Genomic DNA, 27361 nt, shown 5'->3' on the forward strand with positions numbered 1-27361 from the left:
TAAAAGAACTAATCACGCCACCACCTAGAATCAAGGGAGGAGAGAAGAAACCAGAGAATACGAGACAAAGTTGATGAAGAAAAACCTAATTTCCCAAATAACAACCTTACAAATAGGGTAGGAAATTACCAAATCAAGTTTCAAAGCAAACTAATTCAAAATATAAGCTCTAGCTTTGGGAGGCCAACAATTTAAACACCAATGAATTCACAAAGATAATTTAATGCAAGTTCATCATGCTATCGTAACACAAATAATATTGTTTACTTCCTGACTAAAACTAGAACATACCAAAGTGGACTATTCCCAAGAGACCAAAGATTCACAAGGGAATCAACAAAGACATAAGGGGATGACACCACATTCCCCTCACGCAACCAATGATTAGAAATATTCGACACCCTTTCAAAATAAAGCTAGTATAAATTGAAAAACCAAAAATAGAAAGGCATCCATAAGGCATAAATAACAACCATCATACACAAGAGTGAATAATTGATAACAAATTGATCTAATAAACCTCACAAGGAATTCTAGAATTCAAAATTCTCTTGGTTTGCTAAAAGCTCCCTCTCCCACCATTTATCTTGATACATAAATGTCATCTCCAGAAGTTGAACCATGGATTTGCTCATTTGAGGCTCGATCAATTTGTGCCAAAGGACTATGAGAGGCTGTAGATTCATCACACATAGGGGAAAATCAATCTCACACCCATGCTCATTCAATACGAGATGAAAGATACCTCCACTGCCCCATGACAATCCATAACCAAGCCCTCCATGCACAACTAATTATGAAACCGGGGGAGTACCAAATTATAATAAGCATGCATGGTGGCAACATGGATGGTAGGGATGTCCGCTCCCCTAAAACCCATTTTGTTGACTTGTAATTCTCCTTGTTGGGTGAACCAATTGTTGGGTTGTGTTATATTCTTTCCACGACTAGCCCCAATAGTTAAGCCGGGGGGTTAGAGGGGGGACGGGTAGCGCCCCCCTTCGCTGCATCCGACACAACAAGCGGGGGTGGTAACCCCCTTTTACGGGGTTCGGGGCAGTGCCCCGGGAATTTTTTTTTGGACCCTATATTACGTGGGCGGACCTACCTATGGTTTTGTGCATGGATTTTGCACATGGTTTTGGATGTGATGGTTTTCGGTCCATGGTATTTTGTAGATCCGGTCAAGGGAACTACGATTATGTTCTAATATAGGGTTAATGGATTGGGCTTTATGGATGCTTCAAACATACATACATATATATATATATATATATATATATATATATATATATATATATATATATATATATATATATATATATGTAACATTGAAATGAATATAATGAAAAATCAATCTGGTAGTCCCAGTTTTGGGATCCAGGGGAAAATCTTTGTGTATATTTGTTTTATGTGTTATGCTCTCACCATTGTTTATTTTTTGTTTTTAGAATTTGTATGCAGGTAATTTCTGTACGGAGTTAAAACCTACACCAATCACCAAATTGAACTTTTGTAGATATGTGTGAAGTGATGGAATGATATAATAAAAAGACTCGATCGTTGATTAATAATGATCATTTTGTTAATCTAATTGCCTGATTTGCCATTGCATTTGCCTTGAAATTATTATGCCTTAAAACATGGAAACATTGATAATTAGAGAATCAAGATAGAAAAATCCTTATATAATAAAAAATTAAATTAAGGAGAGAGTCCTTAGGGTTGGTTCCTTTCGATATTGCTTTCGTGAGCAAGAAAACACCCTTGAAAGAGCCCATATGTTTCATATTGAGAAGCATATTGATTATCAGAAACCTTTATCAAACTCCAAGAGAAATTAATTTCTACTTGTTCTTTGAAATTTAAAATAACTCATGCACCTACTACTTTGCTAATATAATATTATTTATTATTTATAATATCCCCTCCTAATAATATTAGGATATCCCTGAATAATTTGAATTTGTTTGGTGGCAAAGACAAAGGTTCGGGTTCGGACCATGGAAAATAGGAAGAGAACCAAATCCGATGATATAGTACAAATAATTTTGAATGTGTTTGGTGGCAAAGGTTCCACAAAAGATAGGAAGAGATCCAAACCCAATGCCCAATGTCTAACTAACACAAATTAAATTACACTAATAATGGAGGTGATAGCGACAGGCGAAGGGCCGTTGCCCGTGCACAGTGGGGCCCACCGTCAATCCATGCACGCCATCCGTGACATGAATTTAAAAAACACAATGAAGTTGTAATTCCATTTCATTTGCCATCATTTCATTTCAATTCAAATTTTCTGCACAGAGCAACAGTAAGAAACAGTAGCGTGTGCGTGGGGACTCGGGGGTTGGGAGGTCGCAGTTTCAAACACCGTGCATTAATGGCAGGCGAATAAAAGAATGTGGGTGGTTTGTTTGTCTGGAAGCATGCAAATACATCAATCCCGTAAGGTTAAAACCCAGCGGTCACATTTTAGTGGTTTTTTGGGGTTTTATCTCATGTTTACACTGAGGGTTTAAACTTCACAGTAAAATGTTTATCTGTCATATGACTTGACCTGAGTCCTCCCGTCACTTTATCTCGTCCCTGTGCAAAGCTTTTTCCGTAATATTTTATTTCTGCATTTTCTTGCTCTGCTTTTTCCAGTGGTCTGAGGTTCTATTCCCTCTGCTAAACTCAGTGCAGCAGTGAATTCGTGTCGAAAAATTTGAAAGCTAGCCAGCAGTGTGTCTCGCATGGTACCCTCGGCCGGTGAGCTGTCTGTCCGCATGGACACCACTTGCAGCTCGTTGCTTCGAGAACTTCAGGTTTGCATTGCCTTCAATTGCTTGTCATTTTGTTTTGCCTTGTGTTTTTTAAATGTTACAGCAGTAGTCTATTACATGGACCAGCATTGGCTTGAAGGCTTCTCACATGGCCTTGCATTGGACTTTTTTCTGGATTTAAGACAATGGGTATCTTGAATTTTGCTCATACCCTGCATAGTTACGTTCTGGGACGCTGTATGTCTAGAGTGGCGTATGTTTAAGTATTTTTATTTTTGGGTTAGTGCTTCCTGAAGCGCAAGACGTATTAAAATTGCCTCAAATGCCGGAGGCCCTCAACGGAGAATCACTGATCACTATCACAAGCACATCGGGTACTCCTCTGTCAAAATCACCCAGGACCTCGCCCCTGGGCAGAACTTCTTATTTGTGTTTTCGGGGAACTGAAAAATGACACACCATGATCATCTTCATCACTAAACCCATAAGATTTGAACTCATGTCAGACCCGGACTGGACTCTATCTCATAATCTTTCTTCTTTAGCTGGTTATTTTTCACGAGCTGGTGTTTGTTGGAATTTATGTTTCCTTGATCACGCAAACTTGACAGCATCGCAGTGTTGTCAATATGCTTTTTTATTTTATTTTAACTCTTAGTTAAGGCTACAAGAGTAGACAAACCCTGTGCGCTCACCGCCTAGCTACATTATGCTTGTGGCTTAACCACCAAGCTGTTCCAAGTAGGGTGTTTACCATTAGGAGACCGGGGATGCCCCGCTTCTGATGTCTCTGTGTAGTGTTTATATTCAGTGCACCGTGTTTGGCATCTTGGAATGGTTTATATGACTGTAAAATCTCCTCTAGATTCTATGGACAGTTTGCACACAAATTGTTGATTACCCAATTCCCCATGCAGTAGAGTACCCAGCTTCTCTCAGTGCAATTAACATTTCTTCAGCTCAACCACCAAGCTACATTATTCATTATCCTTGTAGCTCAGAGGCTGACACGTCACCATTCTGCCTGCAAGATTTCAATCTAGGTAAAAAATCATTAAACATTGTGTTCCTTATGCTGATTGGACCTTTTTCGAGCAGTCCAAGAACCTGGAGTTTTTTTGTTGTTAGGTTTGGTTTCAGTTGCATTTTCAACGGCTCCGAGGGCTTTATAGGCATCTTATTCTAGTTGCGATCTGTAAAATTTCCATATCATTCTACTTTGTCACCGCAGTGTTCACGATGGGAATGCTAGTTTGAATTTCACTTAGTCCTGTTGGCAATAAGACTTCTGATCACTTTAAAGCATTTTTTGTGGTTATGCAGCATATTTGGGATGAGATCGGAGAAACTGATGTCGAGAGAGACAAGATGCTTTTAGAACTGGAGAAAGAGTGTTTGGAGGTTTACTGTAGGAAGGTAGACCAGGCTAGCCATGCAAGGGCACGGCTTCATCAGTCACTTGCGGACAAGGAAGCAGAGCTTGCCTTTCTCATAGCTTCCATAGGAGACAGGAATCTTCACTCTCAGGTAGAATACGTCCACACAATGACGCCTTTATAGGATAGACCATAACTAATTTTTTTTTCTACTGCTTGCTTTGGTGTTTGTCAATTTTCCATGGGATGTCTATTAACAGTCATGGTGGCACTTTTAGATGCGGTATCCATGCACTAATAGATTTTTAACTTAAAAGTTCATGTAGGCTGCTTAATACGATAAATGAAACCTATGCTGTTATATCCCTAATACATCATGTTGCATAAATATGCAGAAAATAATAGATAACTCAGAGTGTAACCTCTTGGGCAATCATATGTGCAAAACATAACGATATTTAATAAACGACTCCAGTTTTGCAATTATGAACTGGAAGACATGCAACTGAATTTGAAATTGGCTCTCAACTCTAGCCCTGGTTGAAACGATTTATTATGACCTTTTTCAAGACTTGTCAACTTAGGTCTCAAGCAACTTATGTGATTGTCTTAATATGCATTGTTTTTGATAGGCTTCATTGGAAACTCACTTTGTGTAGTGCAGATAAAGGGTTCTTCGGGAAGAACTAAAGAAAACTATGACATTTGTTTTTTCAAATTTTGTTTCGAGTGCTTCAATGTTGTTATGTATCAGCAGTAGTGTCCATTTGTGTTTGCTAGTTCTCCCAATTGTATGTTTGTGCCTAGTGTTCCTCTTTCATAGACTATAATTATAAATCCATAATGAAATAGAAAAGGAGTGGTCTTGCTATCAAGATGTCTGATTAACAAAACAGTTCACTAAAGAAATCAATGTGCATTGCCTGTCAGAGATGGTGAATCTCCGTTCTTAGAGGGAAAACTGCTAATACTAACAAGAGTGAAGATGTATAAAGGCTAAATAATATGTTGATTGATATATGGATTGTTACATTAGGCTGAGGTATATTTATGTTGTCATCATGTCCCTTCATCAATTATCCAGTTTTTCTAGTAATGACTGCTATTGTTATTATTATCTATCCATTTGTAACTATCCTACTGATGCCTTATATATGCACATTACATTTTATCCTCTCATGAAATGCTTCAGTCTTGAAACATTGTTGGAGATGGTGTTTTATGTTGCCATTAACAAAATGCTGTAAGTCCCAGTTTGATTAGAATAATGATTTTTTAAAGTGGCCTGCATTGATGATGTCATCTTCCCCTTAATTTCCATATGGAATTGTTGTTTCAATGTGGCACACTACTGTTCTTGTAATAGTGTGGTTCAATTTTTATGAACTTCGTTCTCACAATCATAGATTGTAGATACAAGTAGCTGTCAGGTATGCTCCTACAAAATGTGGTCAATACATGCGTGCTTATTGTTGTGTTTAGGGGACTATGGCCTTAACTTAGGTTAAGGCTAATATCAATGAAACGATACTCATACTTTTGCTTGATTCTTGATTTTGGGTATGCCATTGAGTAGCTAATGTTGTGTGAGTATTGCTTTAGGATAGTATCTGCATCTGATTTACGTGATTCTTTTGCTTAGAGGTGTTATGTTTGTTGGTGATGATTTTCTAATAATAAAGCTGTTTGTGAATTCAACATTGCCTTCTTCCATATCAATGAAAATTCTACTTTCTTCTAAGAACTCTAGTAGATGCAGCTAAATTGCCTCTTTACTCTTGCTTATTCTTTCCTCTTTTTAAATTACCAATGAAATTAATACTTGATCATTTTCTTTTGAAGGTTCTTCTGTACTTTTGCACTTCGTATGTTTTGATTTGTCTTGGCCTTTCAACTTGTATCTCTCCAAATTCAATTGTGAAAATAAAAAAAAAAGAAGTTTTTTTTGACTAATGAGTCCTGAAATTTAATGAAGTCAAATGATGATGGTTGTCTTCATTCCTATATGAACTAATTTTTAGCTATTTTATTATTGTTGTTATTGTTGTTATCCTTCTCTTCATTAGCAAGAGGGAATTTTTATATAAAAATTATGGCAGTCTATGTTGCATGAAACACCGAAATGTTTCAATTATGTTGCAAGAAAAAAAGGAATAACATCCATAAATGACAATTTAGAAGGAAAACCAAGTTTATATTAACTTTCGTAGATGACGGTATGACACCTGTGTTTCTGTTGAGTTTTGGCGTTTTGGGTATTGGTACGGCACGAAATGCCGGGTTCCTAGATGTTTCATGCAACATAGATGGCAGCCCTAAACCCAAAGTCATTATGTTAGAAAATTACGGGATAGATAAGATAAAATAAGATAGATAATTTTATTAATGTCCAACAAATGACCACAAGGGAAGGGGAAGAGTCCTCACCCCCCATTGGGTTTGTTGCACGGGCAAAAGGAAACATTGCTCTGTGGGTAACTTGTCTTTATATATTTGTCTCCCCTAACATCCAAGGTTGAGGAGATAAAACTCATGAAGACCGTCCAAAAGAGTTGGAAGAGAGTCTACTAAAAAACTTGAGCCCAACAACTTCTACTTACGAGCACAACCATATAAATTAATTCACTAGTAAACTTCGATAGTCTTCAATCTATGAAAGACATCAACACACTTACCTCATGATACATCTCACATTGCCAAAATTAAAAAACATCATAATAATTAATTGAATTATAACTTTATAATACATTATTATTATTATTATTAATTATAAAAAGAATTAATATGTAAAATATCATGGAGATTCACCCCCACTTTTATCATGGAGATTCTTAACCTGAAAATAGGCTTCATTACAATACCATAGGCCAATACCATGGTTTATCAATACCACATGCCCCAAAAACTATAACTCATTTCATAGTAAAAATATTTTATTTTAACTAAATTTTCTAACTAATTAAATTGAAAATAAAAAGGGCATAACTACCTTTGAAGTAAATCTCAACCCTCTATCCTCGACAACTACTAAAAATATTCCATTAATAATCCATAAGGTTAAATCCATGCTTTCCACCTATTAATTAATGATAATAATTAAATTAAAATTTTGGAAGCCATATTCCAAAATAGACACACTTATTGGTGTAAAAATTCTAAACACTTCACTAGATACAATATTCAATTGATGGCTATTCCACTTCCCCTAGGTATTTGGCAATAATTGATTGATGTCTCATACTAGAATGAAACACTTACTAATCAAACTATGAACAAATTCAGTATAAAGACAAATTAATGTGTTTTGTCCTAGGTTGATGTTGGAGTGGTTGTCCATGTTGGTATTGCTTTTTATTATTATTGCTAGATCTTCTTTGCTCCTTTTTGAGATCCTAGTTTTATCAAAAGATTGAATACGCTTTGTAGTTGTTTGAGTCTTCACATGTTTTGATAATATAATCTCTATGTAGATTATCCTTGCCAATGTTCGAAAACATCGCCCAAAGTTGCCTGAGGTCTCCTTTACTCCTTTTAGGGCTTCTTTTTATACCTCAAGGCTTTGAATTGCATATGGTAATAAAATAGTGATTTCACCATCATTGTCACCTCTTGAAAATTTAGCATGTTTTTGTATATTGAGAGCCTTAGATATTAGAGTATGTTACACTTATCTACTCACTTGTGGTATTAAGATGTAAATAGTCTTCATTTTTGTGTTGTTCTTAGATTATCTATCCTTTAGTTGATCTCTTCATTCATGGGCATTCTTTTTTTTCTCTCCATATTTTGGCTTTCAATGCCAATTCTTCTCCATTCTAGGTATTGTCTAGATTTTTGGTTTTGGGTGGGGAGGACGGGGGGAGGGGGAGGCAAGTATCTAAACCCCCCTACTTTTCCAAAAAAACTCATGGTGCTGAAGTTGCGTCTCCTTTTCACAAGCTTGGCTCTCCATTCCCTTCTTCCCACCCATTTATTTCCTTTTGTGTATAATACATATGCTTTCTTCACCCAAAGCTTCATCCTCCAAGAGTCTACTCCCATTTGTGAGAAGCATGTTTACACACTCTTGTTATCATGCACTTTAGGAATGGGTGGTCCAAGCTTTTGATTTCCTTTATCTTCAAATACTGCATTCTACTTTTTCTTTCCTTTTCTTCTACACGAAAAAATCAATCAAGAGGATTCTCAAACCATTACCTGCCTTAAATGCATGGATCTACCTTGAGCTACAATGATCATGTGTCGATGGGTTTGTTGGTGGTCCAAATTTGCATTCCCCACTACTTCCATAATTATGCAATGATTTCCTTATTCTTTAAGTATGGGGAATTAATAATTGCATTATTTGCAATTAATTTCCTCATTATACAACTTGAATTATCATTATTGATGTTGATTAAAAAATATATACTTTTTATTCTTTTGGATGTTGATTCCCTTTGAGATACCTCGTCCACACGTTAGTTCTTGAAGATCCATTGTTACATTGGCTAGAAAGTTGTCGTATTGACTTCTCATCTGATGTGTTGGATTTTTGTTTCTCCCAAATTACTGCCCAGATTCTTGACTTTTATTAGTTCGTGGAAGCTATTGTTAAAACATTGGATTTTCTTTTATCTTTATGGTCTTCACCATTATTTTTGAATACTTTTCAACAATCTAATATTATAACGCTTATAATCTAATGTTATAACTGCGTTTTTTTTGTAAATCGAGGTCTTCTATTAACCCAAGAAGTTAAATTTTACAATGTACATCTCCAAAATTCTGTCAGCCTCATTCCGATCAGATTTGTTGGCTAGCAAATATAGACCCATATACTTAGACAACTTACAAAACACAAAAGACATCCAAAGATTTACAGGCTAATGTGCCAAAATACATGTATATTCAGAAAAACTCCCACGATCATCCTTAATTAGTAGAATTAACTAGAGCAAGGTTGTTTGGACTTGCTCCTGGAGATGGGGTTGGCTTGTAATCATAGTGAACATGACCTTTCACATGGGTCAACCTTGCTTCCAGTCTCTCTATTTTTTCCACAATGTGACGTTGACCACGCCACAGACTCACCATACGATCATGCAACTGCCATTGGTTATGTTGGATATGACCAAGGATCTTCATGAATTCCACGCGATCCTCCTGACAAGCTTGATTTAATTGATCCAAATTGGTAACCGGGGACTTAACCAACATATCTAAAGAATCTTGCGAGTGAGCAACACCTAGAGCACTTGATGCTAGCTGAGAGGCGGATGGGATGGAGGGTCCTTTTCGTCTCATGGAGCTCTAACGAGCAAAAACACTTCACCCGCTTGAGTCACGACGACCTCCACGCCGAGGAGGCATATTGTCACGGGAGGACATTGCTAAGGTAGAAGACACCATTGACACCACATAAAACCTTGTGCTAGACTATTGGACCACCCTGGGGCCAATAGAGGATGTCATGGGGACATTGTGCCACACAGCTACAAACTCCTAGCTCTAATGTACCCACCCACAACAACACACCAAGTTTGAGGAGCCAATAGAAACTACAACATAGGAGCAAGCCTTAAACCACCGCACCACCCAGAGGTCACAAGAGAAGGATATAGAGAACCATACTCAACAAGCCACAACCACCCAATGCCAGCGCATAGTCCACCCTCGACACTCTAGGCTTGAGGGGTCACCATGGACAGGCACTAAATAGGGAGCCGAGAGAAATGATCATTTAGAAATGCAACAAATCCAGTAACCCTCGACAATGCACAAACCAAAACACCAACCCACAAGCTAGAACACAAGAATAGGCTTTTGGGGACCTCTTCCACCTCAATTAAACCACATGAGAAGGGGAGCCACAACAACTAAGAGCAAAAATCCGATCATTGTCGCAGAATTCTAAAAAGGCAAACTTAAGTAAACAAAAGACCCAAGCATCGCTAGCGAGCCACCCAAACTTAAACTTAACATGAATAACCCTCAATAGAAACCATTTAATGACCAGAGGAAACATGACAATACAATTACCGTTCACCACACACTGAAGCAACCCAACCTGCTGCGCCAGTGCAAGAGAGAATCCTCAAGGTGGCACACCCACGGGAACCCTCCAAAAAACTAGTGATGGAGAGATCGACGACACTGCTACCACATTTTCCTGGAACATCAATCCCCAGGGCACCCCTTCCCCATTTCGGCGCACCAAGCTGACTACCAATTCAAGTGGAGCAGAGCATGAGGTTCCAGAACCAGAAATACAAAAAACAAACCTTACAAAACTTCAATGCATTAACCATAGAAACAACTAGAATTAAAAGTTGTAATTGCCACCCACTGTGAGCAGTAGGCTCCCACACTCTTGCATGGGCGGGTGATGCCACACCAACCATTTCAAGGATCATTTGTATGATTGTAAGGGCAATGTACGCCCCCCACTATGCATTGTTTCTCAAGTTATTGGCTCTCTCGCCGGGGATACTTTTAAAAATGATTAATTAAATGTTATAATTATTTATGAAGAACTTAATTTTTATTCATTATTAGTATTTTAGTTATGGTTAGGTCAATTTAGTGATAGGTTACAATATATTCATTTTATTTCATATTATAATAAAGGAGATAAATTTGTAAAGGTATCTTGTCTTTTACATTATAAGAACTCCAAGTGACTAAAGCATGGAGTTACTTCTTTCTATTCTTATCCCATTTTTAAAATTTAATTCATAAGATTATTAGTCACCGATTCCAAATTGCTTATTAATGGATATAATCACTTTTCCTATCATTCCTAAAGTAAAAACTCCTCAAATTGCTCACGAATGGATATAATCTCTCTTCCAGTTATTCCTAAAGTTAAATCTCTTCCACAACATTATTCCTAAACTTAAATCTCCTCCACTACATGAGATGATCAAACTATATCTTGATTCCTACAATTAAAAATCTACTTAACTTGCCACTCATGGATTTGCTAGCTCCCCTTGATTATCCTCGTGCCATGTCTTTTATTTAACCCTTAGTAGCGGAACTTAGGTGTCTTATATTCCCCCAATTATTTTTAAATTATTCTCTCCTCTTCCATCGAGATCACCTCCATGTTGCCGCTAGATTTCGTTGACTTCTTGAGTTTCCTTAGTCACCTCTTGGATTCCTAACCACAGTTTTTCACGCCTTTTGGGTTGGTTTCTTAAGAATTGGTTGCTCTTGACTCCATATCCTAGATTCATTTTATCTTGCAACATTAACTGAGCAACCTTTATAAGAGAATCTTTCTTCCTTCATTTTCAAATTTTCCCCTTTATTACTTTTGAGTTGAGGTTAGGGTTATTTATAATTACTTTAGAATTTAAAAGTATCCCTTTTAACTTAAATCTTATAATAATAATGCTTTATAAAAATCTTTAGCTTCTTGGCATTTAATCAAGTTTCTCTTATACATATATATTCCTCCTTTTTCTTATATATATAAGAAACTTTTGAATATTTGTTTTGTTTTTCTGTTTGTAAAATTGAAAAGATGTGATTGTATCACAGGGTGTTAATTTTAGGTATGTTCTATGCTTAGAGAAATTTATTTCAATTTTCACAGTTAGCTCAATATCTTTTCTAGATTAGCAATCACATCAGCATTAAAGTAAATTGCAGATAGAACATAAACATAGATCGCAGAAGACAAGCCAAGACAAGAGGACACAAGATGTGGCGCTAGCCAGGGACAAACCCCAATGTGGGGAAACCCTTGATCAATTCTTCTTATATGTTCTTCAATAGTTCAGCAGAGAGAGAGAGAGAGATAGTACATTTACAACAGAAGTCAACACTTTGACTTATCTAAATAAGAGCATAGATCATCTCTAAGTAGATGATACATGAGGTAGTTGAACTCAGTTGAAGACATGCTGCTTCAACTGATTCTCCCAGGTGACTCCATCACCATGCGGCACCTATCATTGTGCTGCTCCTCATCATCATGCTGCACCTCACTGTGTTGCACCATGCTGCACCCATCATTACTATGCTGCATCTCATCATGCTTTACCAATCATGACTGTACCCATTACTGTACTGCATCATGTACCATTGCTGTCCAAATGTGCTTGTTGCACCATGCTTTCCACCATGTGCTTGCTGCACTTTGCTTACCATACTGTTGTCCTAATGTGCTTACTACACCATGCTTGCCATGCTGTCCCATTGTGTTTGCAGCACCGTCCTCGTTGCTGTCCCATTGTAGCATGGTTGTACCATGCTGTTGTCCCAATGTGTTTGCAGCACCATGTACTTGCTACACCAAGTACCATTGCTGCTATCATGCTGCCCATGCATCTTGCTGCACTATCACTATGTCTATTAGTATGCATTCAAACTTCATGGGTCACCTTGCTTTCACATCTTATCATGGACTGTATTGGTTCATAGTTTAGGATCTCTATTTGCTATGTAGGATGGAAGATGGGACAAACTTCATCATAGGCCATCAAGACAAATCTAACATCCCTCATACATAGGCAACATCATCCATGCTTGTCCAACCTTGTTTGCTGTTGACTATTAGTGACACACTGGTTAGGGCACATACCTGTGGCCTTAATCTTTTCCAAGCTGCCCCAAACAAACCTTGGAAGACTGCGGCTTGCTGAAGGTGAACTCCTCCCTTACTAGGTTGCTGCCTTAGGGCATATGACAGCAAACAGCCCACGCTATTTCTTTGCCGTGGTGGTATGGCCTGCGACCTACCACATAGCCTTGCTGTAGCATACAGCTTCCTCCAAATGTGCCCAAACAACGAACGTTTTACTCCTCTTCTACTCAGCCTAGCAGCCTATCCTTTCGGCCCTAGTTTCAGCCTTAAGACTCACCAAACTCGACCTCTTGTAGCAACCCTCTTCCACACTGTTCCTTGACCCTTTCTGTTTGCGGTTAGGGCTTATATTTGGCCTCCTCCTTGACTGCGTCTAGGGCATAGCTTGTGGCACTTGTTGGACTGCAACTAGGGCTTGTGGAGATCTTCTCTAGACAACGTATAGGTTTTCCTTAGACAGCCTATAGAAGGTTTCTCCTAGTAGCGTAGCTAAACCCTCCTTCCAACACTCGGTCACTTGTCGTTGACCTCCAACATCCTTCAAACCCTCGCTGACCTGTCTTCCTTGCTGCAGCTAGGGCAACCTCCTTTCCTCCAATGTCTAGGGCTTCCTCTCCTAGATTTCTCTTCCACTAAAACCCAAAGCGAGTGGAGAGAAATCAAGAGAGAAGTGTTTGTAAAATGACTCTCAAGTCATCTCCTTTTATACTAAAACGTTGAGCACATGTGGGGGTTATTTGGTCGTTGGCTGACCTTGACAAATTGTCTTATAACAAAAATAAACTCATAACTTCATGAATACTTATCGGAATCGGATGATCTTTAGATCAATCCTACACCTCTCGATGAGAGGGATCCAAGAAAAATATCTGCTCACATAAGTAAGATTACCCACATGGAGTTTGGCCCTAGTTGCCAATTTTAACACAGGGGTAATTAAATCAAGGAGATGTGACCATACATGTATTCACATGAGCAATCTGAATATGGATGCATGAGTTTGAATGTGCATATAGATATGGGTTTAATAAAAGGACCTTTTCCCACATTGATTGCTGACTTTTGGCCCCAAAATTGCATAAAAGGCATGCTAAATATGTTCAAATAAGATCCATTCGTAGCCTTCAAAACCTCACTGATGACAAGAGGAAGAAGATCTTGAATCAATGTAGTCTTGGTAGAAACAACAATTTTGGTCATTTCGAGCATTGACAAAATGGATGTGATTGCAACTTTTACAATAGGGATGGACACAACCTCAATTACGTTGGATTTAATTATATCCAAAATGACAAAAGAGATGAGAAAGACGAACGATGTGTGGAAGACTTGAAGAATGAAGTGGAATACTACAAGTCGTCTCAACACCACTTGAAAAAGTTCATCACATAGGTGACGAGGCTTGTAATGAAAGCATACTAATACAAATGAAGTTCTTCAAGTTCAGATCAATAATTGAAGTCAAGGAGTTTGTAGATGAAGCCATTATACTAAAATGCCTCCTTGCCTAGGAGTTTCGGGATATTACTTGTTAGCACTAAGATTGAATTTCTTAAAAATTCGATTTCATGGGTTTATTATGAGATGGATTTCTTGGTTGATCCATCAACACAACATCGTTGGCGTGTTGAGTGCTTTTAAGACTTGGCACATGGTGGCATGTTTTTGTTACTTATGGATAAATTATTGGACAAGTTATTGAATATATTATCCATTCATAGGTAAAGGTGGGCAGGTGAATTTGTGGTAGTGGGTGCCACATACTTCTTGTTTGAGTGCAGTATTTAGAGCAGTTATGCAAGGATGAATGCTTTGAATGGGATGATCAGGCTGGCTTATTTGCAAGGTTATTCTTCCAGATCTAATCATAAATTTGGATACCCTTTGGGGGGATGTGCAAGGAGTTAAAATTTCAAGCAAATATGAGAAGTTGCTACTTTTAGAGGTTTCTAAAGATGGTTGGATTGACATGATGATTACATATTTGAGTGCCTAGTTGGGAGTTTTGCTTGTGGCTTGAGTTTTATTTGATTTCATGGTGGTGTTATTTTTAGCAATGGTGACTAGCTTTTTCGATACCTAGTATGGTGTGCATTGCGAGTTTTAGATTCGAAATATTAGGGCCTTGTTGTGTTTTGATAGAATCAAGCTTTTGTGAGTTTTTTCTTGTATGGACTTGTTAAGGGCTTTGGTCTTATCACAATGCTTGGTAATAAAGCCAATTAAGCAATTCTTTGGCGACCATCTCTTCTTCATTGTGTGTAAGAGTTTCTACAGTTTTCGTAGACTCTTGCTGTGAATTTCATTTTTGATAGAATTAAAGTAGTAGGAATTGGATCTTTCTTCCACCCTAGTCGCTTTCTTCTTTTTCTAGGCTCTGTAAGGTGTTAGTCTATTTGTTCTAGTTATCTAACTATTCACATAAAAGCAAATTTACTTCTTTTCTAACAGTTTGTGAATCTTAGTAATTCTAGGCATATAGCTTAGGCAACATAGGTCATATCGATTCAATGTTCTGTTAAATCACAACAAATTTTACTTGCTATAACTTACAAAAAACTTTACTTGCTATAACTTTGTTTTTATCACAGAAATAGAGAGAAACATTATGTTTTTCTTGATTTCTGTGCATTGGAAAAGTTTAAAAACATATTAAACATAAAATAATACTCAAAAACAACATTTAATTTAGCATAGGTAGCCTTAAAACGGTCAAAACAGCTTGCTGTAAATTCTGTTCCGTCCTCTTATTAGTGTGTTAATTGATGTTCTTATTTAGTGTTAATTTTCTGCATTGTTCAGTGTGCACCTAGGGAATTTTTTAGGGAGTTTCCAGCTTTGCTGTTTTCCATATTTTATCACAGGTTTTATACAAGGTTAGGAAGTTTTTTTATTTCAATTCTAGGTGTTACTGATAATTATTGAATTGCAGTTATTAAAGAAACCATTTAGGGATACCCCTTTGAAATGTTAGCAAGTATTAAATTTGATGTGAGGGGATGTAAGCAAGGTGACAATGGTTCCATCCTAGTGTTTCTGGACTCCCGTTGGCTTTTGCAGAGCAAGAATTTCCAAATGATGCCTTGCAAAATAATTATGCAGCATTAGGAATTCAGAGTCATCTCTGGCAGCATTTATACTTTGAACTTTGAAGAGGTTGATCGATTTGGGGTTAGCATCCACCATGTTAGGCAGAATCAATGTTGTGAATGTCGACATCAGGATAAAATCAGCGAGGGTCTGGCAAAAGAATTTTTTTGTTGTTGTAAAAATCAGCGAAACATCAGCAAAATTTAAAAATATTCATTTTTTCCCAATTTTTTAGTATCTAAAGCATTCACAACATAAAATAAATGCATTGACACATAAATATGAAAAGAAAACTAATGTATAAGATGTGTAATTGTCTAGTGCTACATCACACATAATAGTAAATTATGTCCTGAATCTTGAGTCCTGACTCAGCCTCAATATCAACAAAAAAAAATAATAAATGTTAGGAAAAATATTGAGAGTGGGGGTGGGGTGTGGGGGATGGTGAATCGGTGTTTTACACACTTTCAATTTCAATTTCTTATTCTGATTATTATACACGACTATTGTAAAGGAAACTAGCGTATGTATGCGACTGTTACTACAGAAACCCGTGTATATCTAGATAACTTATCTGATCATCTGTACAACATTAATTAGTGCATTATTATTCCATTATTCATCAATTAAATAGTAAGTATGAGCAATTAAGAAGCAGATAGAACATAAACACACACAACCATATGAACACCAAGATTTTTAGGTGGAAACCCAATGTGGGAGAAAACCACCACTGCTGTCATCTCTGTCTTCTTCTTTTATTAAAAATAATCTTCTTACAATCTTGTACTGATGCATACTTTAACCAGTACGTAGGCTCCTACCTGCAAAATGCTACAACCTTCTCTCATTTTCCAGCTCCTACTGGAAGGGAGCTACAACCCCCTTTGTGAAGACTGCTATCCTCAGCTCTTTGTGGATCACTTTTTAGAATGTTTCAAACTGGATCCACTCTCAACAATTCTGAAATCAACTACTCAAATACTGGATCATCAAATCTTCTAATGTAACCAATGCAACTTGATCAATTCAGAATAAATCATACCAATGCATAGCCACTCATCAATATACCAACACTGTCACCCATCACAGAAACCAACTGTTGCCATTGCAAACTATGATCAAACATGCATCAGATTGTATATATCACTGTTATTGATCATACTTGCGTATGTATACGCTTTTCCTAAAGAATACACACACACAAATATCAAAATATTGATAACTAAATCTGAATCACTGTGCCACTGAATCAATCACCCAAATAGATACTGAAGCCAACATAAATCACTGAACCAAATACAGATTATCACATAGTAGCATCATCACTTAGTCAACTTCTAATTCATAATCAATTCAGCCCAATCAGTACTGTCAAACACAGATTATTGTAAGAGAGACTTCATCGATAAATAGCAACAAACACAACAAAACAGATCAACCATTATCATCAATTCATACTGCAAAAGCCTAGTTGGTGTACACGACTCTTACAAGGCACTTCCGCATATGTACGCGTTTTTCATACTTGACACCAACATACAATTCTGTCCATACTGTGGAATATATACGCGACTAGTCAGAAGGAGATCCACGTATGTACACAATCTTGCAGAGGCAAACCAACGTATAGATCTGAAATCACTGAGTCATGCTTTCGCTGCAACCACAAGATATACTCTGCAACTCTTACTGTCTCACATTCATGTCAGAGTATCATTAACACCACAAATTTATCACAGTTAGATATTTTCAACAAACAAATTAAACAAGTACTTATGCTACCATACTTCAGATTTTTTAAGATCCGTGTCTTTTCCTTTCTCCTTGGTGCACACGTGTTTCAGATCAAATTATTCATAGAAAACACAAAATTTGCACGACCAACACTTTGATCTCCATCTCCTTATATAGCTTAGGCCTTAGCCAATACCTTAGGACAATCCCTTAGTAATGCTGATGGTATTCTTTGACGGGATCAAATACCCATTGTCGCGCTCATTACTATGGGCCAATTCCGTGGTAAAGACCCCTAGTATTGACAATAACATGGTGCAAAAACTGTACACGACTTTTCTTCACCATACCCACATATGTGTGCAATCTTTATTCACAGGACTTGCGTATACTTTCCAAACTTCACCTTTATCATTTCTCTGTCTCTGCACTGTTACTCCCTTGTCTATCTCACCTGTAGCATCTGCATAACCATCATGTGGACATCTTTATCAAGTAGGTTGCCATCAAGGACAACACATTAGTCATAATGCCAAAATAAATGTATCTCATATCATGAGTCTTACACTAAGTAAGTTCTAACTTCGAACTAATGATTTCCTTCGGCCCTTTTGTCGGAAAATGTAATGGATTTTCTTCTAGATGAAGAAGGCCCTTGTGTTGGCATTGGACTTTGATGTCCTGTAGAAGTAGGGGGAGGTAGACTACATCCTCTATTGGTAACCGTGGTAGGTGGTGTCATGTCCTCCTCTTGTTGCTTATCCTGCTCCGACCTCTCTCCCCTGCAGAGGCTATTAATTTTTCATTAATTTGTTCTATGTTGCATCTATCACTCCAACAATATCCAATAGCATCCAATTTAACAATTATTTGTCTTCAATTATCCAATGATAGTAGAGCAATAGTAGATAGAACAATTAGACAAATGCACAATGAAAGATATGTGAAAATTCCTAAACCAAAATCCCTACTGCAACAAACTGATGTTACCTCTCCTACTTGTTAATCCATACAAGTTATTTACTGTGTTCTACGGTAAATATCGAAGTAAATCTACTGCAACCTTCACTTAATTAAAATAATATGCTGAAACAAAAAACTGAACAATAGAAAGATACAACACAAATGACAGTTGTTTTTGGACAAATGTCCTCGGAAAACCCTAATGCGAGAATACCGGTGCAATAGATCTGAGGATTTTTATTATTAAGCATAAGTTATTTCTAAATACAACCTCTGGATGCCTTGTTGGCAATCCAGTATAGAGAATATCACTTGGCAGAAGAAATTAGTGAGATTACCTCACTCTACACTGCAAGTCCCGACTGATCCAACAACTGAACCAACGAGTCCCTGGCTACTTCTGCCCTGCCCTTGCGCAGTCATTGCGTGGGCCTGCGTCAGCCTCTAAGGCATCGCATCACCTCCTTGCTGGGTCAATTTTCTCTCAGAAGCCGACTCCAGCCATATCTATCCATCGATCATCATGTCATCCCGTCATCATGTACCATCTTTGCTGGTCTCTGCTCATCTAATGCTGAACATTCTTGAATCTAAAGAAGAATAAATGTTGCAGGGGAGCTCCAACTACCACCTTGCCGCTATCACCATCGGGGAGACTCTGCTACCACTCGAAATCATCATCATCATCATCATCATCATCATAGGGAGCCATAGCTATCACCCAGAACCAAAGACAATGGGCAGGACCAACCTGTTGAGAAATCCAAAAGGGTGGCAACTTAATTGATTTCTCTTATTATAACATTATCTTGTGATGTTTCATTATTAGTTTTCTTCTTTCAATCTATCTTATTCTTATCATCAAGACTAATGTCAAACAACAAATAGAAAAGGGCACGAGATGTAGGCATGTAGCCAGGGAAAAACCTTAACACAGGGGAAAACCCAGTCAAGTAATTCTTCCTTCAATAGATTCAAAACAAAGACTGAGATGACCAAGACCTTCTAGACTAAAGACTACTTCCATCCATCAAGTCAACCTTGACACATCATGCTTCAGTTCTGTGGCATCTTAATTATGCTTTAGTCCTGTGACAGTTTCAAGTAGGCTTTAATACTTCGGTTCCGTGATATCCCAAATGAGCTTCGATCCTGTGATAAACTTCGGTTAGCACAAACTCTCTTGCAATATAGTTTCAGTCCTCGGTCTTGTGGAAATAGCCCAAGTTTCGGTTTAACAATGATGGCAAACACTGCAATACATTCATTTCTCGGTCCTGTGGTGACAACTCAAGTCTCGGTCTTGTGGTGGCAGCGTTAACTTCGGTCTGTGGAGGTGGTAGCCCTAAAACAATTTGGTTTGCATTGATACTTAAACTCCTTGAAACTTCAAATCATTCTTCTCTTCAACTTTACCGTATTCCCTCCCTGTAATACACCAAATTCTTCTCTGAGTGTTCCGTACTTCTGTCTCTGAAATTTCTGGAAGTTATGTCTCTGTAATTCTAGCGAAGTTTACACACCTATATATAGTGGTTTCCCATAGTAAAATAAGTCGACATGAACTTGTTTGTGAAGCCTACTTTTGGAGGATGAGTTTGAAGGCTGACCTTGCAAGGTGACTTGATGGAGGAGTTCTTTTGACAAAATAAATTAGACTTTGACTTAAATAAAAATCCTAAAGCCTACAATGGAGGCTTGACCTATGACAATTGACCCAAGCATGAAACCCATGCTTTAACAAGTCAATTTAATTAATAAAAAAATTTCTTTTGGCTTTCTATTGATAAATATATTTCATTATGACTCAAGTAAAATTATGAAGACCAAACCTAGCTACATACTTCAACACTCCCTCTTAACTAGGGAAGTATTCATTCTTACATACATCTATAGAGGTACATGGAAAATCTCAAAACACATGATCTACGAAAAGTTTAGGCACCGCAATGCCATGGACTAGAGGTCGTCGAGATTTGCGAGGCTGGTCTTGCAAAGGTTCGACCAGTTCAAACCCTAACTCCTTATATCCCGACCTCGTTGGGGACATGCAAAGAAAAAACAGAGAAAAAGCAGACCGCTCTGATACCACTGATCCGGATTTAAACAGGAACGCAACAAATTACAGAGATAACCATATACACAAAGATGCAGCGGAAATAATACTTCATTTCATTAATGGAAAATACTGAAATATGCTTACAACCAGAAATGGAAATAAACCAGCTAGGGCGATGGTAGCTTATCTCTGAGAAGAGATGTGTGGCTACATGCCTTTGAACTGTTCTGAACTGTGTTACAATGAGGCTTGAAGGCCTATTTATTGTTGAGAAACAATGGAAAACCCTTCACATTCCAAAACCTAACCCTAGAAGATGAAACACCAAATTGTGGGCCCCGTTTTTTGGGTAAGTTGGTACATCAACTTCCCGGGGTCGCGAATTGGTCGTATTATCTCCGTTTGACGCGCATGATAGCCCGTTGGAAAGATCTCTCCGAGGACTACGACGGAAAAGACGATTTTTAGACAGAAAAATCGCTGGCCTCAAAACGGCTCCGGAAGTTTAGGACCCAAAAAATTGCTAAAAATAGTAAACTGCACTATAATTAAGGAAACTGAAAAACTGAAAGGGACAGTTTTGGAGGTCCAGATGGGATAGGTGGGTGGCCACCAACATCCCACCTGGATCACAATTGAAGAGCATATAGAACAGTTTAAGAAAGAGAAATTGCAAAACAAACCCTGAATAAGCACCTTGATAAAGAAAGAAGATGAATGAAAGGAGCACTTGGGTAAGGAAAGAAGTGGAGTGATGTTACAAGCAGACAACACTGATCCTAAAGGGGATTTAATGAAGAGGATTTAGTTGTGTGGCTGCAGCTTTACAAGCAACTAGCACTAAAGTGAGGAGAAATGAGTCCTAAATTTTCATCGACATCGTTAAAATTTGAAGGAAAGCAGGGCCGGTTGCCTATGCCTTGAAACTCTGAAAATCTTTTCTGTCCATAATGATAGGTGAAGTGTTCACCTAAAACGTCAGACATCCCATCAAGATTAGACAGCGTTCCAAAAAGTATTCTTCGTCAGCATATAGAACAGTTTAAGAAAGAGAAAATGCAAAGCAAAGCCTGAAGCAACACTTAGATAATGCAAGAAGATGAATGAAATAGAAGCACAAACACCACTGAGAAAGATGTTTCAGTGAAGGAGGTTTATTTCAGTGTTTCAAACTTTACAAGCAACTAGCACTAGAATGGTATGAAACAAAAAACTAGTCCTAAGTTTCTATGGACCTTGGCAAAGTAGGAAAGTAGGTGCAGTTGCCCATCCCCTGTACCTCTCAAACAAAGGAAAGCTAGCCTTTGACATATCATGCTTGAAAAAGAAACTGGGCACAGTAATTAGCCTAGATATACTTGTGATATGTCTGCGCATGCATGTGTACTTGTGTGTATGAAAGAAATAAAAACATCAGGCCATTGCATCTATATCTAATATTGTCTCAATAATCAATAAAGCATACTCAAACTATTCATCTCTCCTTTGCCTGGTCTTGCAGCTTGCTCCATCATACTTCATTATTGGAGGGTCAAAAAGCTTTAATATCAAATTCTACAAGTTGACATGACATTGAAGGATGAAATACATCTAACAGTGAAAACGGGGCAGGGGCTGAAGCTCTGGTAGACATGAAAGGAGCTCCTAGTGGGTTGCTGTCTTGCATTCCCATCATCCTCAGGGTCATATATAAATTTGGTCGGGACAAATTTCTGAAGAGTTTGTTTTAACTTTTTAAGTTACTTTCGGCAAATATTTCTATAGATCTGATGTCCATATTTTATATTTATGCCTGTGAATGTGCTATAATCTACCTTCCAATTAAATAGTTCTAACCATCTTTTTTCCTTCTGCATCTGTTGCCGGGTCTTTGTTTCTATTTGTCATTATCTCCAGCACTGATCTAATCATTGTTTGGGCAAATTCTGTTTTGCTAGACGCATGTTTTATTTTCGGTTTAAAATGTTCTAACTTCCTGTTATCTTTAATGCTTATTCGCTTGAGTATAATGAGGTGTACCTTTGTGGTGTTCAATCAACATAGTTGAATTATGAGGTGGAATCCAAATTGTCTATCATACTTGTTCAAATCGTCTAACATAATTGTTCAAATCCTTGTGCCTTCTAGCGTGTTTCCGCTATCACATTGTTTTAATATTCTGCTTGCTAATTTGCAGCCAGAGAAACGATCAGGAACCTTGAAAGAGCAGCTTGCAATCATCACCCCGCAATTAGAAGAGTTGCGATTAAGGAAGGAGGAGCGCATTAAGCAGTTTACAGAAGTGAAAGGACAAATTCAAAAAATATCTGGAGAAATTTCAGGGTATTCTCAACGAAGTGATGTTGTGCTGAACTCAATCAATGGGGAAGAAGATGACTTGTCACTTAGAAAATTAGATGAATATCATGCATATCTTCAAGCACTTCAGAAAGAGAAGGTATATGCAAATATATACCATACCATCATACGCTTTATTGTCTGTTACCTATACAAGATGGTTTTATGCTTTATATCTGTGTGCAGAGTGACCGCCTTCACAAGGTATTGGAATATGTAAATGAGGTGCATGGACTTTGTGCGGTACTTGGTATGGACTTCTGGAAGACTGTTAGTGAAGTACATCCAAGCTTGCCTGAGTCAGCACCTGGACAGACAAAAAATATTAGTAACAAGACATTGGAGGGATTATCACAGACTATTCAGACATTGAAAGATGAAAAGAAACTTCGAATTCAAAAGGTGGATTATCACTGCCTTTTGAGTGAATGCCACTATATTTACTCTTGCTGAATTTCTTTTTATAGCTTATATTTTTTAATGTTTTGCTATTTGCTTTTGCTTTCAGTTGCAAGATCTTGGAACATCTTTGGTTGAACTTTGGAACCTAATGGATGCTTCAATGGAAGAAAGAGAACGATATAGAAATGTTGTATGCAATCTTGGAGCATTAGATAATGAAGTTACAAGCGCAGGTGCTCTTGCACTTGATATCATTGAGGAGGTTTGCTGTCTTTGCATGCTATTGTTTGAATTTTATTTGAAAAAAGAAAAACACCAATTAAATAGAATTTGACTACATTAAGCTTTATTTTGATGGCACCAGGCAGAGATAGAAGTTGAGAGATTGAATCTGTTGAAGGCAAGCAAAATGAAAGAATTGGTGTTGAAGAAGAGGATAGAGTTGGAGGAAATATGCAGACGAGCACATATGGAACCAGACGCTAGCACAGCACCGGAGAAATCCAATGCCCTGATTGATGCTGGTAGTGGCCTTTCCCTGCTTTGGTTAAAAAGTATTAGTTCTTTGTGGATTAAGTTTATTTAAGCCTGTCTAATTAATTATTGGAATTGTAGGTATGGTGGACCCTTCTGAGCTTCTAGCTAATATTGAATCACAAATATTGAAAGCGAAGGAAGATGTTGCAAGCAGGAAAGAAATAATGGATAGAATAGAAAAGTGGCTTGCGGCTTGTGAAGAGGAAAGCTGGCTTGAAGACTACAACAGGGTAAACAGTGAATTTGTTAAGGAGTTTAGCAGACTGATACTTTTCAAGCAATGTATCGTTTGTGGGGTTTGCTAATTACAAAAATAATTAAACTGATTATAGACAATTAATGACTGTAAACAGGATGAGAATAGATACAGTGCTAGCAAGGGTGCTCACATAAATCTCAAACGTGCGGAGCGGGCTCGAGTAACTGTGAACAAAATTCCTGGTTTGTTAGAGATCTGAACTCGTCCAATGTGGTAATGCTTATTATTCCAGTTCTTTTAACGATTGACATTTTGCTGGTGCATTTTATGCCAGCTCTTGTTGAGAATTTGAAGGCTAAAACACGTGCTTGGGAAGAAGAAAAAGACATGCCATTTGTATATGATGGCGTGAGTCAGACCTGTTCTCTTAACTAAATATCTTTTCCGTTGTCTATATGTTTTTCCGTTTTTTGTTTTTTGTTTTTAAATTTAAATATCTATGTTCTTATAGTGGTTATTATTATCTCAAAAATGCAGATACGGCTGCTGGCAATGCTAGAGGAGTATACCTTCGCGAGACAAGAAAGAGAGGAGCAAAAGAAACGGTTCCGGGTACATATTCCTGGGTGTCTTCACATTCTGAATTTTTACTTGACAAGAACTGCTAAAACGTGATTTTGCATATTAAAATTTTAACTTGCTTGTTGACAGGATCAGAAGCGGCTACAAGAGCAATTTCTAACAGAGCAGGAAGCCTTGTTTGGATCCAAACCCAGTCCAAATAAAAATCACAGCATTAAGAGAGTACAGGGTTTGCGAGCGAATGGAAGCACAACCCCCACAAACCGTCGCCTTTCAATGGGAGGTGCCATGATTTCAGGAAATTTTGATCTTACTCCTCGGGTAAATGGGATCACTCCACGACATAATGGAATTGGCAAGGATGGCAGAAGGCGGCCTGCAGCACCATTGAATTATGTTGCAATATGTAAAGACGATACAGTCTCGCTTCCATCTGTAGCTGGGTCTGAGTTGGGTTCTCCCTAGGCTGTATGACTGAAATTTGAGACAAATATGGTATGCCCCAAGGTCAGCCTTTGTTTTGTGGTTAGTGACTTGTAAATATAACTTGAATGTAAACACTTTTTCTTCCTGGATTTCTTTTCTTGACTGAGCTTCATAAGAAACTTGTCCTATTTTCTGTAAACTCTGGTGTTTTGCATTTTAATAAAAAATATGCACAACCTTCAAATATTGAGTCAAGTTTGATTTGCAATCTTTAGTTTGTTTTCAGATGGGTGAGCTGAACTGGAAGTAATCATTCAGAGAAGGATCAAAGATGGATTTTGTGGGACCGGTCTGTACTTTTAGTACACTTGTACAATGTAATTTGTACCAATATTTAGAGCTGGTGAATTCATATTAGGGCCTACGAGTTGACACGCTCCACTTTTTAAAGAGATATGTTTAATGGCCTGAACGGTCACTTACTTTCATTGAACTGGTTATCAGATTGCCATTTGTACAGTTAAGGTCATTGCTTGTGAGACCTAAGGTTGTTTAACTTATTATAAACTTGAAACACCTGTGAATTGATGTAATTTGGAACGAAAAGACTTGAGTCAGCAGCCCTTGTTGGGGGAAGGACCTAGTATGGTTGTTGGATAGTTTAACAATTCTCTTGTTTGGTTGGGGATCTGAAAGTCAGGTGTGAGCCTTTTTGCTGGAGCCTCACTCTTTAAGTTGGTTAATATTGGATTGGCTCTACTAAAAGTCTTTTCTGGTAGGATAGGCATATGAGAGATACGTACATTTATAGTACTGTGATAGTATTTGGTCGTATATAGTTTAACATCGGACTGACTTTATTCTATGTTGCATAGTTTTCTGAAGTTGGTGGATTCTCTCTTTATAATATGAAGAAAAGTAGTGTATTTCTTTTGCTTTCATGGTTATCCATGATGAAAGGTGAAGTGCAAGCTATAATGGTTTTATTTGTCTAGGATTTTCTTGAATGTCCAGTCAGATATTTTGTATACACGTATAACCGTTGTTCAGCGCATATAAATGTTTTTTTATGTACGTGTTAGAAGTATTGGGGACACGGCGGGAGTTCAAAGTTCTCTTTCAACTGCACCCCCAGCGCATATAAATGTTTTTTTGTGTCTGTTAGAGACACTGGGGACACGGGGTGGAACGGCTCCCCCAGCGTTCTTGTCATTCTGTTAAATAAGCTGATCAACTTAACATACACAATTAAGTAGTTTTGAAATTGTTGAAATTAACGTGTGCTGAAGCCTGATGGTGATGACAATGTGGAAATTCATTAAAATGTGGGCAGTGAAAGACGCAAGTAGCTTTCTTTTCTTAAAGTATTACAAACTTGTGATAATGATATTTTTGGACAATAGCAAATTCCTTGTCTAACGGTTCTGTTACTTTGTACAAGCTATAAGGTAACTCTGCATGTTAAAGGAATATGGAAAGTCAATCTATCTGACATCAGGTTAGTTGATGATTCTGTTGTCAGCTGACAACATAAATACGGCATTATATCTGAATGTTTGTATGTATAAAGTCTACCAAAGTATTGGTAATAGGTAATGTTACGAATATGGAAAGTCAATCTATCTGACAGCAGGCTAGATGATGATTCTATTGCATATTTGTTGCTAACAACATAAATACGGCATTATATTTGAATGTTTGTATGATAAAATCGCCGAAGTATTGGAAATTGGAATGGGAAACGTGAATTAAGATTTTGGGAACGGCAACAGCAAGGGTCCAAGAGTATCAGATGCTGTGGGATAATTTATGACTGGAAACAGGAGTAATTTATTTTGTGAAGTTTTGCTACTAAGTTTTCGAACAAATTTTAGCTGTGCTGCAACTCTCTTTCGAAAAATTCAAAACTTGGTGATTGGAAACATTTTAGCCATGAAAAATGCGTTTCGTGCTCGGCAAAAATGGTATTAAGGTGATGCACTATATGTATATTTCATGAAGCGCAGTAGTAAAAGTAGTTTATGGTGGTATATTAATCTCCATATGCTTATGAATTGTTTGTAGAACATGCCCAATGATTACCTATTTTGCAAATTAGGTGAATATTACTTCACCAATTTGACTGTTATAGCGTCGAAACTATCTACTCTTATATTTTATTTATTGTTACTTTACATGGCAACTTTATGTTACTAATAGATGATAAATAGGAGTAACACAAAGTGATGGAATACTGAACTGATACTTGGTTAAAAAAAAGCAATCATTATAATTGTAGAACAAGGAATTTATGCTGGCAAATTAAGT

At 37.5% G+C, this 27361-nt stretch overlaps 1 protein-coding gene across 6 annotated transcripts; it reads left to right on the forward strand.

The window, feature by feature from the left end:
- Nucleotides 1-2296: 2296 nt before the first annotated feature.
- LOC149267584 (65-kDa microtubule-associated protein 1-like) lies at nt 2297-25995 on the forward strand. 6 transcript variants are annotated; one of them, XM_089433516.1, is made up of 13 exons: nt 2297-2448; nt 2684-2810; nt 4092-4295; nt 22748-23008; nt 23095-23310; nt 23417-23572; nt 23675-23834; nt 23926-24077; nt 24201-24288; nt 24381-24454; nt 24584-24658; nt 24758-25123; nt 25341-25995. In XM_089433516.1, the coding sequence occupies exons 2-12, from the start codon at nt 2739-2741 to the stop codon at nt 25091-25093; spliced, it is 1794 nt and encodes a 597-aa protein (XP_089289642.1). In that variant the 5' UTR covers nt 2297-2448; nt 2684-2738; the 3' UTR covers nt 25094-25123; nt 25341-25995. The 6 variants fall into 6 exon arrangements, 5 of the variants coding, with proteins under 5 accessions (XP_089289642.1, XP_089289653.1, XP_089289646.1 ...); XR_016261147.1 differs by lacking the exon at nt 2297-2448 and having other exon boundaries at nt 2503-2810; nt 24758-25153; XM_089433527.1 differs by lacking the exon at nt 2297-2448 and having other exon boundaries at nt 2503-2810; nt 24758-25135; nt 25330-25995.
- The last annotated feature ends 1366 nt before the right edge of the window (nt 25996-27361 follow it).

Source organism: Pinus tabuliformis, chromosome 6, assembly GCF_031772625.1.
Source record: "Pinus tabuliformis cultivar Carrire ecotype Pingquan chromosome 6, CPIR1, whole genome shotgun sequence".
In the NCBI taxonomy this organism is placed as follows: Eukaryota; Viridiplantae; Streptophyta; class Pinopsida; order Pinales; family Pinaceae; genus Pinus; species Pinus tabuliformis.